General features: G+C 41.3%; 1 protein-coding gene across 25 annotated transcripts in view; it reads right to left on the bottom strand.

Annotated features, from left to right (window-relative positions):
* Positions 1–9,570: 9,570 nt before the first annotated feature.
* Positions 9,571–17,210, bottom strand: part of KANSL3 (KAT8 regulatory NSL complex subunit 3) — a 51,169-nt gene continuing 43,529 nt past the window's right edge. For 11 of the 25 annotated variants that reach the window (XM_055240810.2, XM_063617665.1, XM_063617677.1 and 8 more), the window contains one exon: positions 9,571–11,994. In XM_055240810.2, coding sequence (XP_055096785.1) covers positions 11,974–11,994 — 21 coding nt within the window. In that variant the 3' untranslated portion in view covers positions 9,571–11,973. Of the gene's footprint in view, positions 11,995–15,549; positions 16,405–17,210 lie in introns of those variants that run through there. The other 14 variants (XM_063617668.1, XM_063617661.1, XM_055240808.2 and 11 more) reach the window with 7 other exon arrangements.

The following is a 17,210-nucleotide window of genomic DNA, read 5'->3' as shown; positions in this document are numbered from 1 at the left end:
AGTCTTTTGGGTCCAGCTTCTGCCATTCAGCATGCTATTGAGATTCATCCAGGTCATTGCATGTCGGTGATTCTTTAATAGTGTTCCATTATATGAAAATACTGCAATGTGTATATCCATTTTCCTATTAAGGGACATTCAGTCTGTTTTCAGTTTTGGGCTATTATGAATAAAGCTGCTATGAATATACTTGTAGAAGTCACTACTTTTGTGGACGTAAGTTATCATTTCTCTTTTGTATACACGTAGGAGAGGAATTGCTCAAACAGTTCTTCAAAGTGGTTTACTGTAATAGACTACCACTAGCAATGTCTAAGAGTTCCAGGTGTTCCTTATCCTTGCTAACATTTGGTATTGTTGTTAATTTTAGCCATTCTAGTGAGTGTAAAGTGGTATTTTATTGGTTTAATATTGCATTTTACTCATGACCAGTGACATTGAAAACTCATGTGCACACTGGCTACTTGGTCTTGTGGAATGTCTCTATTTAAACTTGCAAATATTTATTACATTTAAATTGTGATTTGTAGTAATTCTTTTATGTATTCTGGTTATATGTCTGTCCTCGGTCAAATACATATTACAAACATTTTATGAGTCTGTGGTGTGTCTATTCTTTTTTCACTTTTATTTTTAGAGATGCTCTTGCACAGGCTGGAGTGCAGTGGTGACTCATGGTGCCCTGCAGCCTTGAATTCCTGGACTCAAGAGATACTCCCACCTCAGCCTCTCAAATTGCTTAGATTACAGGCATGAGCCACTGCACTCGGCCTGCTTTTATTATTTTTAATTGGCATATAATTGTATGTATTTATGGGGTAGAGTACAATATTTCAAGATGTGTATACAATGTGTAATGATCAAATCAGGATAATTGGCATATCCATCACCTCAAAACATTTCTCATTTATGCTGGGAACATTCAAAATCTGGTTTTCTAGGAATTTGAAAATCTACAATAAATTGTTAATTATAGTCAGCCTATAGTGTTATAGAACACTAGAAGTTATTCATCCGACCTACACTCTCTACTTCTAAAAGATCAGCTTTTTTAGCTCCTACCTGTGGGTGAGAATATGCAGTATTTTTCTGTCCAGACTTACTTCACTTAACATGTCCTCCAAGTTCATCCATGTTGCTGCAAATGACAGATTTTTTTTTTTTTACTAGGTAGTATTTCATTGTGTATATATATCCCATTTTCTTTATCCATTCATCTGCTGATGTACACTTAGGTTGATTCTCTATTTTGGCTGCTGTGAATGATGCTGTAATAAACATGGGAGTGCACCAACGAGTCTTTGTGTCAGATCTTCTGAAGCTGTGTATGCCTGAGGACATTCTTATAATGTCCTAACACTTAAATTCTATGTTCTGCCCTCCAATATGTTAAAAACATTAATGACTTCTTGAAGCAAAGATTCATGTTGTGATGTCTCACATTAGTCTGATTCTGGCTCAAACGCTGCGGTGGATGTGGATTTTCTCTATGGAAGCCTTTAAGATTTTCTGTCTTTTGTTGGCTTAGGTAAAGAGTTCATGACCAAGAGCCCAAAAGCAAATGCAACAAGAACAAAAATAAATAGATGGGACCTAATTAAACTAAAAAGCTTCTGCACAGCAAATGAAAAATCAGAGTACACAGACAACCTACAGAATGGGAGAAAATATTCACAAACTATCCATCCAACAAAGGACTAATAAGCAGAATCTACAAGAAACTTAAATCACAAGAAAAAAATATGTAATCCCATCACAAAAAGGGCAATGGACATTACCAGACAATTCTCAAGATATGCAAATGGCTAACAAACATATGAAAAAATGCTCAATACCACTAATTATCAGGGAAATGCAAATCAAAGCCAGTGTGAAACCACCTTATTCCTGCAAGAATGGCCATAACTAAAAATTTAAAAATAATAGATGCTGGCATGGATGTGGTGAAAAGGGTGAAAAGGGAACACTTTTACACTGCTGGTGGGAATGTAAACTAGTACAACCACTATGGAGAACAGTATGGAGATTCCTTAAAGAACTAAAATTAGAACTACCATTCGATCCAGCAATCTCACTACTGGGTATCTACCCAAAGGAAAATAGTCATTATATGAAAAAGTCACTTGTACACACGTCTACAGCAATACAATTTGCAACTGCAAAAACATGGAACCAGCCTAAATGCCCATCAACCAAAGAGTGGATTAACAAAAAGTGGTATATATATATATACACCACGGAATACTACTCAGCCATAAAAAGAAACAAAATAATGGCATTTGCACCAACCTGGATGGAGCTGAAGACCATTATTTTAAGTGAAGTAACTCAGGAATGGAAATCCAAATATTGTATGTTCTCACTTATAAGTGGGAGCTAAGCTATAAGGACACAAAGGCATAAGAATGATATAATTGGGCTGGGCGCAGTGGTTTATGCCTTTAATCCCAGGACTTTGGGAGGCTGAGGAGGGCGGATCACTTGAGGTCAGGAGTTTGAGACTAGCCTGGCCAACATGGTGAAACCACATCTACCAAGAATATAAAAATTAGCCAGGTGTGGTGGCGGGCACCTGTAATCCCAGCTACTCGGGAGGCTGAAGCATGAGAATCACTTGAACCTGGGAGGCGGAGCTTGCAGTGAGCCAAAATCGTGCCACTGCACTCTAGTCTGGATGACATAGTGAGACTCAGTCTCAAAAAAAAAAAGGATATAATTGACTTTGAGGACCTCAGGGTAAGGGTGGGGGTGGGGGTGATTAAAATACTACACATTGGGTGCAGTGTACACTGCTCAGGTGCCACGTGCACCAAAATCTCAGAAATCACCACTAAAGAACTTACCCATGTAACCAAAAACCACCTCTTCCCCAACAACTACTGGAATAAAATTTAAAAATAAGAAAGATTTTCTGTCTTTGATTATGTGTCTAGATGTGGGTTTTCCTTATTGCTCCCAGTTGAGACTCCATGTGAATGCTTTCAAACTGAGGCCTTTCAATTTTCTCTTAATTCTTAGAAATTTATCCTCCATTATGTAAAAAATTACTTCCTTGTTTTTTATTTTCCTTTCATGGCTTTTAAAAATTGAAAAAAAATTTTAGAGACAGGGTCTCACTATGTTGCCCAGGCTGGACCACAGTTGCTATCTACAGGCCTGATCATCACACACTACAGGCTTGAATGCCTGGCCTTAAGCAATCTTCCCGAGTAGCCAGCTTTCCCTTCTTGACTCTTAATTGTGTTCTACTGTTTCTATTTCTGTCCTCTATACTTCTTGGCTCTTTTGATGCCTTCTGAGAGAATTCCTAATTCTAATCTTCCAGTTAATTAATTCTTTAGCCATATCCCTTCTACTTTTTATCCCATAATTACCTTGTTTTAGCTATTATATTTTCTATAACTAATATTTCTGGGTTTTTAAATAAGTTTCCTGTTGTTTCATATCAGTATCTGATCAACCATAACTCCTTACATATATTAGTCACATATTAACTTATCTCTTTCAATAATTCTGCTTCAGAAAGTATATGTTGTCCACTGTTGCCTTTTGTGAGGTGGCTATCTCCTCAAATGTTTAGTTTTTGGGGGGTGGTGTTGAAGTAGGCCAAGTGGGAAACTAAAACTTCAATCCCAATGAGTGGCAATAAGGCTCCCAACCCCATTCCTTTTGTGCCATTAGAGACCATGTGGTTAGCCTGGAAATCTACCCCCACCTGGCAATAAGACACAACTCTGTCCCAGCTTAGGTGGTATCAGCAAAGAACTAGTGAAGAGTCAGGGCATTTACCTCTGCCTAGAAACAAGAACATGTGAGAAAGACCAACAAGGCACTCCTTCCCTTCCAGCTAGGCTGGCTGGCATCAGCAGAGGCCAGGTGGGGAGCCCAAACTCCCACCTCCACCCAGCAGTAAAGACTCCACCCCAATGTCAATGAAAGCCAAGTGGGGATCCTAGACTTCCACCCCATCTGGCAGTAACAAAGTTCCCCTATGAGAGCAGTTCAGATGAGGCCTGCTAAAACAGAAGATTTAAAGAAGATCGAGTTTCACAGATAACACTCAAAATGTCCCGGTTTTATCCAAAACCACTCAAAGAACATATCAAGAACCAAGAAAATCTCAACTCAAATAAGAAAAGACAACCAACAGATGCCAGAATTGAGAAGACACAGATATTAGAACTGTCTAACAAGGATTTTCAAGCAGCCATCATTAAAAATGCTGCAATGAGCAATATCACACTAAGACAAATGAAAACAGAAATCCTCAGGAAGGATACAGAAGACATAAAGAACAAAACAAATTTGAGAAATGAAAAATAGAATAACCTAAGTGAAAAAATCAATGAATAGGCTCAACAGCAGAACAAAAGGAACACAAGAGAGAATCCATGAACCTGAAGATAGAACAACAGACACAATCTGAAAAGCGAACAAACCAACAGGAAAAAAAACAAAAGAACAGAGCCTGAGGGTGCTGTATGGCTATACCTAAGATCTAACATTCATGCCACTGGGGGCATGATGCAGAGAAAAAAGAAGGCGGGGCTGAAAAAAGTGGCTGAAAATTCCCCAAATGTGGTAAAAAGGCTTAAGCCTATACAGGTTCAAGAAGCTGAACAAATCCTAAACAGAAAAAGAAACCCAAAATCCATGCCAAGAGGCATCATATTCAAACCTGAAAATTAAAGAAAAAGAAAAAATATTGAAAGCACAAAGAAACAACACTTTATCTATAAACGGGAAACAATTTGAATAACACTGAATATCTCATCAGAAAACAAGAAAGCAGAATTTTCCAAATTCAAGAGCAGAATTCTGTGGTCAACACAGAATTTATCTAGCAAAACTATCCTTCATTAATGAAAGGTAAAATTTAGACATTCTCGGACCAAGGAAAATTAAAAGAATATGTTGCCGCTGACAACAAAGAAGACTAGCTAAAGAGAGTTCTCTAAATAAGAAGGAAATGGTAAAAGAAGGAATCTTTGAACATCAGGAAGAAAGAACAACAGAAAGGGCAAAAATATGGGTAACTACAATAGACTTTCCTTTTCTTATTTTTTTTTTTTTTTTTTTTTGGAGACGGAGTCTCACTCTGTCACCCAGGCTGAAGTGCAGTGGTGCAATCTCGGCTCACTGCAAACTCCACCTCCTGGGTTTAAGCAATTCGCGTGCCTCAGCCTCCTGAGTAGCTGGGATTACAGGCGCCACCACCACACCCAGCTAATTTTTGTATTGTTTTGAGTAGAGACAGGGTTTCACCATGTTGGCCAAGCTAATCTTGAACTCCTGACCTCAAGTGATCTGCCTGCCTCGGCCTCGCAAAGTGCTGGGATTATAGGCTTGAGCCACCGCACCCGGCCCTTTTCTTAAGTTTTCTAAATTATATTTGAAGCAAAACTTACAACACTGTCTAATGTGGTTCTCAAAGTACATAGATAGTTATACTAGAGGTGGAAGAGGGTAATATGGGTACCAGGAGACTGTGGTAAGTTACATATATATAAAGTAACATTTTGGAGCAACCACTAAAAAACTATACAAGGAGATACAACTCAAACCACTATGAATAAACCAAAATTGTATTCTAAAAAAAGTGTTCAAGTAACCCACTTACAGGCAGGAAAATGAAAACAAAAAATGGAAAACAAAAACTAAAATGGCCAACTTAAGGCCTAACATTACCTATAATTACATGTAAGAAAACAGTCTAAAAACTCAAAGAATGAGATTGGTATAAGAAAAATCATATGCTACATGCAGTCTACAAGAAATTCACTTGAAATACAATGACATAGGTAGGGTGAAAACAAAAGAATAAAAAATATGTCATGCAAACATAAATCAAAAGCAAGTAGAATGGGTATAGTGTCAAATAAAGTAGACTTCACGGCAAAGAAAACTAACAGGGACAGAGGGACATTACATTAATGATAAAAGGATCAATCCACCAAAAAGACAGAAATCCTAAAAGTGTATGTACCAAATAACAGAACTGAAAAATATGTGTAATAAAAACTGACAGAACTGAAAGGAGACATAGACAATTCCACAATTATAGTTGGAAATTTCAACACCACTCTTTACAGTTGACAGAACAACTTGACAGAAAATCAGCAAGGATATACAAGAACCTGACAACACCATCAACCAACAATTTTATCGACATTTATGGAACACTCCACCCAACAGTAGAATACATTTAGGCACCCACAGAATACATACCAAGATAGATCACCCCTGGGCCATAAACCTCAACAAATTTAAAAGACCACAATGAGATACCACTACTCACCTATTAGAATGGCTAAAATAAAAAATAGAAGAGGCCAGGCACAGTGGCTCACACCTGTAATCCCAGCACTTTGGGAGGCTGAGGCGGGTAGATTACCTGAGGTCAGGAGTTCAAGACCAGCCTGGCCGACGTGGTGAAACCCCATCTCTACTAAAAATACAAAAAAAAAAAAAAAATTAGCCAGGTGTGGTGGCGGGTCCCTGTAATCCCAGCTACTAGGGAGGCTGAGGCAGGAGAATTGCTTGAACCTGGGAGGCAGAGGTTGCAGTGAGCCAAGATCGTGCAATTGCACTCCAGCCTGGGTGACAGAATGAGACTCCATCTCCCAAAAATAAAATAAAAATAAATAAATAATAAAAGAGACAATATAGAATGCTGGTAGAAATGCAGAGAAAATGAATCTTTCATATACTGCTGATAGGAATGTAAAATAGTATAACTACTCTGAAAAACAGTGGCAGTTTTTTTTTTTTCTTTAGAAACAAGGTCTCACTCTGTTGCCCAGATTGAGTACCATGGCATGATCACAGCTCACTGCAGCCTTGACCTCCCAGGCTCAAGCAATCCTTCCATTTCAGCTTCCCAAGTAGCCAGGACTACAGGCGCGCAGCATGACACTCGGCTAATTTGTATTTTTGTAGAGGCACAGTCTATGTATGTTGCCTAGGGGGTTTCAAACTCCTGAGCTCAAGCAATCCTCCCATCTTGGCCTCCCAAAGTGCTGACAGTTTCCTAAAAAATTAAAAACTTAACATATGACCCAGTAATCACACTCCTGGTCATTTACCAGAGAAATGAAAACTCATGTTCTCATAAAAAAAACTGCATACAATTGGCTGGGCACAGTGGCTCACACCTGTAATCCCAGCACTTCGGGAGGCCGAGGCGGGAGGATTGCCTGAGGTCAGGAGTTTGAGACCAGTCTAGCCAACATGGTGAAACCCTGTCTCTACTAAAAACACAAAAAAATTAGCCGGGCCTGGTGGTGTGCACCTGTAATCCCAGCTACTCAGGAGGCTGAGGCAGGGGAATTGCTTGAACCAGGGAGGTAGAGGTTGCAGTGAGCCAAGATCGCGCCACTGCACTCCAGCCTGGGCGACACAGCAAGACTCCGTCTCAAAAAAAAAAACAAAAAAAAAACACTGCATACAATTGCCACAGCAGCTTTATCTGTAATAGCCCCCAACAGGGAACAAACTAGATGTCCCTCAATAGGTGAATGAATTGTTACACAAACTGTGCTAAACCCATACCATGAAATACCACTCAGCAATAAAAGGAATGAACTACTCATATACATGTAACAACTTGGATGTATATCAAGGAAATGATACTGAGTGAAAACAAGACAATCTCAAAAGGCCATGCACTGTAAGATTCTATTTATACATCATCCTATTTAGGACAAGTAGAAGAGATCAGTGGTTGCTAGGGTCAGGAATGGTGGGGAAGGAGATGGATGCGACTATAAAGGGGTGGCATGAGGGAGATCTTTGTGCTGATGGAACCATTCTGTATTTTATGGTTACAGTGATAAAATGACATAGAACTATACACACACATTGTACAAACTTCCTGGTTTTAATTTTGTATTATAGTTATGTGAGATGTTAAGTACTGGGGGAAACTTGGTGAAGGGCGTTATACTATACTATAATTGCAGGTTAAAAACACACATATCTAACAGCCCAGCAGTGTTTTGCTGTTTAAATCCATCTACTTCTCCTTAGAAAAGTAATGATAAGAACCACATGACTTCTGGATACTATGATTGGACTGGGTGGGAAGAGATAAGGAGATCCAACCCACAAGTGAGAGTGAGCCAATCAGGCTGTCTTCAGAATTTGAACTGAATGAAAGAGACCAGCCATCCATGAAGGGTTCTGCAGCTAAAAAGTCCTGTGACAACAGGATCAAAACTGGATCCCGGCAAGTCCAAGCCACTTGAGGTCAACAGGCAAGTAGCAAAAACCGTGAGGCTCCTTGTCTATAAAAATGCCTAATGAGAGAATATTCCCTTTCAGAGCTATTTTGGTGGTGAATAGGTTTCTTCCTCTTGCAGCCATCAACCCCGACCAAAATGTGTGCTTGAAAAAGAGATAAAAAGGTAAAAAAGACTTGTCTACATCATTATTTGCTATGGCCCTGTCCCCATACCCCTGAAGTTTCAGACAGCTGTCATTTTAACAATTTAATCCTCGTCTCGCTTGACCTGACTGCTCAAGTCAGTGAGACTAGAGTTCAAGAGGGAGAAGACAGCAAACCAGATGTCTACTAAGGAGGGCAACACGATGTGCCCAGGTATACTGGACACTCCAAGCAGCATACCAGAACGATGGCCTCCACCCAGAGGGCTCCAATGCCAAGGGTAGGGACCTGGAATTTAGGAGTTAGAAGGAAGGTCCTCCTGAATACAAGGTAACAAAAATCTAGAGGTTGGAATTCATTCATTCATCTCTAAATCTTTATGTATTTATTGGCGGTGGGTGGAGGTATAGGAAGTGCAAAAGGATACTGATCTTTCAGGATCAAGGTTGAGGAACCCCACCTACAGACGTAGGCTCAGCCAAGAGCCCCACCATATCAACATCGATTACTCTTGGCCTGGTGGGAAGTAAACTGAAAAGGTCACGTGCAGGCCAAGCCACCATCCCCTCACCTCCTGGGCTAATCTCTACCTCCAGTCTCCCATCTTAGAACCCTAGCACAGTGCAGAGTAGAAAAGACACTGACATCAGACTCTCTGGGTTCCAGTACTGCTTCTGCCATTTCCTGCTGTTTGACTGCTCTGTGCCTGTTTCCTCACTTATAAAAAGGAAATTACAGGCCGGGCGCGGTGGTTCGTGCCTGTAATCCCAGCACTTTGGGAGGCCGAGGCAGGCGGATCACAAGGTCAGGAGTTTGAGACCAGTTTGGCCAACATAGTGGAACCCCGTCTCTACTAAAAATACAAAAAATTAGCTGGGCATGATGGCAGGCACCTGTAATCCCAGCTACTTGGGAGGCTGAGGCAGGAGAATCACTTGAACCCAGGAAGCGGAGGTTGCAGTGAGCCAGGATCACGCCACTGCACTCCAGCCCAAGCAACAGTGCGAGACTCCATCTCGGAAAAAAAAAAGGAAATTACAGTACCACCTCATACCACCTGGCATTGGTGAGGTGATGATCACTGGCCTTACAATATCTTAGCTCTATCTTCGGTGCCCGCTTCATTGGGTGGTTTCCAGAATACATATGAGAAGTCAACTGAAAAGAAGCTGAAGCAATCCAAATGTTGTTTTTGGTGTTTTTAATTGTTTTTGTTAATGTAAGAACAGAACCATCACAGCCGCTCAGCTCTATAACCCCTCCGGCCCAAGACTGTTCTAGTGGTGAGACCAAGAGTAGACAGGTCTTCCTACCTCAGTGACCTCAAAACACAAGGACATCTCCACATGGCATCAACATGCATCTGTCATCCAAGAATCTAAGAACTTCCTGATCCTTCCACATTTTCTATCAATAACATCGCCTTCTGAGGTCATGGATTCCAGGTCTTCTATGAAATAGGTAAAGCTTCCTTTCGCGTTCCAAGAAATATAGTTTGCGAAGGGAACTGGAAAACGTGACTCTAGGCCTCAGCCACTTCCTCTATTACCCTGGCCAAGGTGTAGAACAATCCACGTTCTCACAGCTCCCCTTCTTCAGTTATGGAATTCTTCAAGGTGGACAGACCACACCTCAGGAAGTCATCCCTTGTAAGCACACTAGAATTTACCATAAAGGCAGGTCGGCTTGTTAGTTTTTCTTTGTCCCCAGCATACACTGAGCCAACAACTTAAGTCATGAATGGGTTGTTTAGGGCTCTGTCTGTCCTAAAAGATTCCTAAAAGCTTCATATAGCTCATATAGTCTTACTGTCCACTGCTCTTTTGGTGTGGTATGATCCTACCTGTAAAGCTATCAAACCCCTGGGTCCTGGATGCCTCCTCCACATTTCACACCTTCCTCAAGTTTACTAAATACTTTGAATTTAAGAATTTTGAGAAAGTCACCTACCAGCTAATGCAAAAACATAGCCTAATTCTGTGTGAATCCCTGTTGAGATCAGCTTTTCAGGTCAGGGAGAGAAGGTATGGTTTAGGGTACCCTCTCCTATCACACACATCCCCCCTCCCCACAGTACCCTGACCTACCTTGCCTGAGACTCCTAGACACTATGAGCTCCCTGCTGGCTCCCACTCAGACTGGCCAGGAAGGCTCCCAGATTGAACACAGGTGGCCTGGTGTAGATACACACTGTACTGTGGGTCAGGACCATGGACTATATTTTAAGCCATGACGTGGGCCCTTCCTGCCTACAGAAAAGGACACTTGAGTGGAGTCACACTTGGGTTGCCTAATTTATTACCTTAACTAGAAACATTCTAAGTATGGGAGCCTGTTCTGGAGGACAGCTTCTAAACCAAATCTAAAACTATCTTTGCACACAAGTGTTCTGAAGAGGTAAGCAGGGGATCAGAGCTCCATCTTCTGTGACCACTTCTCCGGGGATTGCCACCTATAGGGCTCAGGTTAGTACCAACAGCCCTGCATAGTAGAATCACTGTCAATCATCTTCCCACTTGTAAGCAGGAAGACAAAAAGTCTCATGAAACAGAAACAAAAACACTGAAGCATGGCCTTCATTGTCCTAATGCCACAAGTTTCCTGGGATGGCCAAGATACTACCTTAGCTTGTTGTCCCTGCTTCACCTCCAGAGACTGGAGACAGAGGATTTTCCGGGGTTGGGGTTTCTTCTCTGACGTGGCAAATTCTTCTTTTTATCTCCAGCTGAATCACTAGTTCCTTGGGTGGCAGAGCAGAGACCTAAGCACAAACCACAGGGCTTACTGGAACGTCCTTCAAGCCACTTCCTTTGCTGTTCTATTCCTCTTCTTCAGCTTATCTGAACCTGCGGACTCTCTGGATACAGAAAATGGCCAAAGCATGGTGAAAAAGACAAAGGGGCCAGGTTTCACTTGGCAACCACTGCTCCCAACATCTAGAGTAAGTCAAAGAGGCTGAAAGATGACAGCCTAGTTCTCTTTGCCTTCATTATGACACTAACAAAAACCAGAAGTTTCCAGGAGTCAGCAAGCTACTCAGTATCTGACATGGTTTCTAAGGTGGAGTTGCATGGGGAGCACTCTCCCATGGCTGCTGAGTGAAGGCAACAGTGATGTCCAAAACAAGCCCGTCTGGCTCTGAACCACCAGTTGGCAGGCCAGGATGACTCCAGTCTTTAGCAAAAGGCTTTCCATTCTAACTCCTGAAACCTCAGACCAGGTGGATGTCTCCTCCCAACTAGGTGCAGAGGGTAGCACAGACTTCCAAAAGGAAACACCTTCATTAAATGCAGCAGGCAGTCCTATATACTGACCCTTGGGTCAAACCACAGCTTAAGCAGGAGAAGAAGTGGTTCTGATCCATGTACAGCCAGATTTGCAGATCCTGGACGATGGTGCTTCCCTTGATGGCACCACATCACCTAACCTAATGGTTTCTCTGAAGACAGTTGGCAGAGAGGCAAAAATGACTGTCTTAAAGAGGTCTTCGGACATGTGGACAGCTCAGCAGGACCACACACGTGTCCAGCGCCCACCATGAGGCAGCCATCACCAACTTGGTAAGGAAGACATATCACACAGCATCTTCAGGGTGCTGGAGGCAGGCGCTGTGGCAGGAGAGGTAGTGAAGAAGGGTCAAAGCTTTGACAAGTTATCATCATATTCAGACCCTCTAACCCAATTATCCCAACTCCTGAGAATTTATTTTAAAGAAGTAATTCTCAATAGGAAAGAAGGTGGATACACAAGGACATGTGTTCTAGCTGCCAAGTGGTTAACAGAACATGGACTCTAGAGTGAGAGACTCAACTTTCCACTTTTTAAGGCAAGTGCCTATGTTCTCTGAGCCTCCTTTTCCTCACCTGTAAGAGGTAGATGACAGCATCTACTTTCCAGGGTCACTGTAAGGATTAAATGAAATAATCCACATAAAGCTCCTGAGTGTAATCTGTGCTCAACAACACAGGTCACCTCATATTATTACACATGAAGACAGAAGAGAAATGCAGAAAAAAGGAAATAGGTGAGTTTTTAAGGGCAACAGAAGGGAAGATTTCCATGACTGTTCTGATTTTGAGGCCTTAAGACATGTAGGTGTGGGGGGATGCCATCAATGTTGAGCCCTGCAGCTTAAGAATAAGGAAGCAAGTAGAGAGGGTGGCCTTTTTTACCAAGGCTTGCCCCACTTTTCTAAATTTCCCCCTTGGGAAACTCCTAAGAGGTCTCTGTGAATGTAGTAAAGGAAGGAAGGCCAGGCGAGGTGGCTCACGCCTATAATCCCAACACTTTGGGAGGCCAAGGCAGGAGGACTGCTTGAGCCCAGAAGTTTAAGACCAGCCTGGGCAACTTAGCCCATCTCTACAACATTTTTTCAAAAATTAGGTGAGCATAGTGCTGCATGCCTTATAGGCCCAGCTACTCGGGGAGGCTGAGGCCACAGGATTGTTTAAGCCCAAGAGGTTGAGGCTACAGTGAGCCATAATCACACCAATGAAAATGAGTTTGACAATCAAACCTCATGACTTCAATCCCAGCACTTTGGGAGGCTGAGGTGGGAAGACTGCTGGAGCCCAGGAGTTCTAGACCAACCTGAGCAATATAGCAAGACCCCATCTCAATAAAAAACAAAAACAAAACCTCATGGGCTTCCCTGCCCAAAGGCAGGGCTGTGCACAGATGATCACTCTATTCTGATTATGAATACACCTTAGAGTGAGCCAGCTTGCCCACAGCCTGCTACAAGGCTACAGTGAGGCCACTGCCAGAGGCCTCCAGCTAGAGGTGCTGCTTGCCAGGCTGACAAGGTCCTGGTATGGCCAGCAGGACAGAGAAGAGAGAGATCTTATACACAGGCAAAGAGTCCATTTTTTGGACTCTGATGCAGGGCACAACATAGTCTCTGTCTGTCCTCTTCCTCCCTGCAGCTTCTCAGCTGTGAGGAGTACACAGTAGTCCATTCCCATGAAGGAAACACGTAGTAAACACCAATCAGTGCCAGAAACAAAACAGATAATTAAGTGCTTATACAGATCTTAGAGAAGTCTAGTTGGTGGTGTTCACTTTTCTTTTTAAATTCATTCCATCCATAAATATTGCAGTATGGAACCCCAAAATAAAAAAGGACCGTTTTAAAATCCTAACAACAATACCATTATCACACATTAAAAAGGTAAACAATTCCGTAACATCAACAACTATCCAGTCAGTGTTAAAATTTCCAATTGCCTCATAAACGTCAAAAAATGGGTAGTTTGTTTTTAAGCATTAAAAAACTTAGGTTCCCAAAGCCTGAGGAGATTCTGATCCTGCCACCACAATAGTCACTGAATTAAGTCAACTTCCTCACTAAACCAGGTAAGAAAACCAAAGCCAAGAAGGCTAGGTGATTTGCCCAGGATCACACAGCTGGCTGAAAACAGATGACCTGACCCATAGTCCAGTGCTCTGTCTGGCAATCTGAACAGAGTTAACTATTAGAAGCTTTTGAATCTTCTTTATTCTGTGCTTCAATTGAGCCCCAGAAAAGGGGGATTCTCAATGACCTCTACTCTCTTCTCAGTGGTAACTGGCTCTCTCAGGCCATGGCAAGCTGAGATGGATTACTTAACACAGGAGGAAGGGATCACGTGGCAGGATCTGTGTTCTAGTTGTGCATCAACATGGCATCAGCAAAGGTGAAGACACCCTAAAAACAGGCCCAAATGGCTTTGCAGGTCACTTCTATCAAACCATCAAGGAATTATCATTTCTGTACTATAAAACTGTTTTAGAGTATAAGAGGGGAAAAGCACTTCCCATCTCATTCTACAAGGATTGAATTACCCCTTTTACATAACTAGACAAAGGAAAGCACACACACACAAAAGAAGGGGGTGAAGGGGAAGAAAACTATGGGCCAAAGCCTGAGATTAATATAGATGCCAAAATCCTAAGCAAAATAAAAGCAAATAGAATAGACATGCTTTTCTTTTGAAACGCTTAGCTTCTTTCTTTTTTCATTTTTTCTTTTGATAGGGTCTTGTTGCCTTTGTATGTACAATAAAAAGAATAGGACACAGTGAAAAAGCCACTGCATCTAGAATTCACACAGTTTGATATTAGGAAATCTATTAAAGTAACTCATCATTTTAACTGATTAGAAGGAAATGTTGGCCGAACGTGATGGCTCACGCCTGTAATCTCAGCACTTTGGGAGGCCGGGTGGGTGGATCACTTGAGGTCAGGAGTTCAAGACAAGCCTGGACAACATAGTGAAACCCTGTCTCTACTAAAAATACAAAAATTAGCTGGGGGTGGTGGCGCAAGCCTATAGTCCCAGCTACTCAGGAGGCTGAGGCAAGAGAATAACTTGAACTTGGGAGGCAGAGGTTGCAGTGAGCTGAGATCGTGTCACTGCACTCCAGCCTGGGTGACAAGAGTGAGACTGTCTCAAAAAAAAAAAAAAAAAAAAAGGAAATGTTTATCCTCATTCATTTCATGTGATTCTAAAAGAATAATGGACAAAATTCAAAACTATCAAGAGAAAGGAAAAGAATGAAGATTATCTTAGCAAACTAGAAACAGAATTGACACCCCCTTAACTTCAAGATCCATATTATCAACCCATAACAGAAGGCCAGAGTAGGATAGACAGATTCAAAACTACAGAACAGGCAGGCCCATATGTGTTCAGTACTTTAGAATGTGAGAGCAGTGGATTTTAGATGAGTGGGGGAATGATGAATGGACTCATCCTTACCTCACTTAACATACAAAAGTGAACTATAAAAATTAAACGAAACAAACAAAAGCATTATAAGAAAACACAAAGAGAGAGTTTCAGTATGGGATGACAGAAAAGTTCTGGATAGATGGTGGTGATGGCATCCACAATGTGAATGTGCTCAATGCTACTGAACTGTAAGCTTGAAACATGGCTAAAATGGTAAATTGTATGTTATATATGTTTTACCACAATTCAAATTTTAAAAAGAAAAAGGATTACTTTTATATTCTTGTGATAGGGCTAGCTTTCTTAAGGCATAAAACTTTGGAGCTATAAAGGAAAATATTTGAAGATTTTACTATATGAAAAATTTAAATGGCTGTATGATCCAGAAATAAAAGTTACAAGACTGACATTCAATGAATGCTTCAATAGAAGAATAAAAAAAGATGAGCCACTGACAGGAATAACATATAAGTAATTTGTGTAACAGGTAAAGAATTAACATCTGAATATATAAAGCCACTATAATTCAAAGAGTATGACAAAAATTTCATGAAAGACATAAAACTTCTTAAGTAATCAGGAAAATGCACATTAAAACAATTTCATTTTTCACCCAGATTAATAACGTTAAAAATATTGAACTCCACAAAATATGAAACATATTTTCATCACCGTGGCTAGAATTGCAAAGTAGCAAAAACTGTTTGAAGGGCAGTTAGTGTGCAGCTGCCCAGATATTAGATGTACACATCCTCTATTTATTCTCTAGCCTGGAGAAATGCTCCCACAGGTACACAAGAATAAGGAAGAGTGTTCACCAGAGCATTATTTAAAATATCAAAAACCAAAATAGAACCCAGCTATCTACCTAACAGAAGGTGGTGAAATACATCTTCATACATCTACTCAGTGAAATACTAGCCAGCCTCTGAAACGACGTAGACAGGGAAACGTGTCACGACATGATTTATAAAAAAAAGGCAAGTTACAAAACAGTCCATACTCTGTAATCCCATATTTGTACAAAATAAATAAAATAACATACTTTGTGTAGAAAAAAAAATCTGAATGGATCCATATCAGGCTATTAACAGTGAACATCATCTCTAGGAGTAGCATCATGGGAAACTTTCCCTTTCTAAATTAATTATTTCTATAATGTTTGAATTATTTAAAATAAGCATAATCATTTTTATAATTGAAAAAATAGGAAATAAGATAAAGTAAAACATTTCCATCCCTCTGCAAAAAAACGTAGCTATGATCCCAATAAATGTCAGGTGTTGACCTCTGTGCAGTATTTTCCCTAAAGAGGAAGAGACAGAAGAGCTTTTAGAATGGCTCAGGAACTATCACTGCACCTCCAGTTCACAAGCAGGTTGACATGGTGGAAAGGACAGGGAGACACAGGAAGGCCTCGGCTGTATAGTGGATACTGAAGGAAAGCACACTCAGTACTAGACTCAAACTGTTTTTTGGCTTAACTTCTAATCTCTGAGTGGCTCCTCAGATCACCGTTTTAAGATTAGAAATATTTGACTTGAAAAGGTCACAATGGAAATCAGATCAGCTAAGAGAAACTAATCATGACTTCCTGGGTGAGACCTATAAAAACCTAGCTGTGCCCTAAAAAGACAGCAATAAATGCTAAGATATGGGAAGGCACAGTGCTAGAAAGCCAATGTCAAAGAAAGAGTATTACACTTGGGGGCCGAGGCGGGAGGACCACTTAAACCTAGGAGTTCAAGGCCAGCTTGGGCAACATAGTGAGATATCTCTGTCTCCATGTCCTTAAAAACAAAGAAAGGGCCAGGAGCGGTGGCTCACACCTGTAATCCCAGCACTTTCAGAGGCCGAGACAAGTAGATCACTTGAGGTCAGGAGTACGAGGCCAGCCTGGTCAACACGGTGAAACCCTGTTGTAGCCGGGCATGGTGGCAGGCGCCTGTAATCCCAGTTACTTGGGAGGCTGAGGCAGGAGAATTGCTTGAACCGGGGAGGTGGAGGTTGCAGGGAGCCAAGATCGCACCCCTGCACTCCAGCTTGGGCGATAGAGCAAGACTCCATCTCAAAAAATAAAAATAAAAACAAAGAAACAGCATTAGCCAAGTA

This window comes from Symphalangus syndactylus, chromosome 14 (genome assembly GCF_028878055.3).
Source record: "Symphalangus syndactylus isolate Jambi chromosome 14, NHGRI_mSymSyn1-v2.1_pri, whole genome shotgun sequence".
NCBI classification, from domain to species: Eukaryota; Metazoa; Chordata; class Mammalia; order Primates; family Hylobatidae; genus Symphalangus; species Symphalangus syndactylus.
Note: the sequence above shows the minus strand (reverse complement) of the source record. Positions and strands in the feature narration are given on the sequence as shown.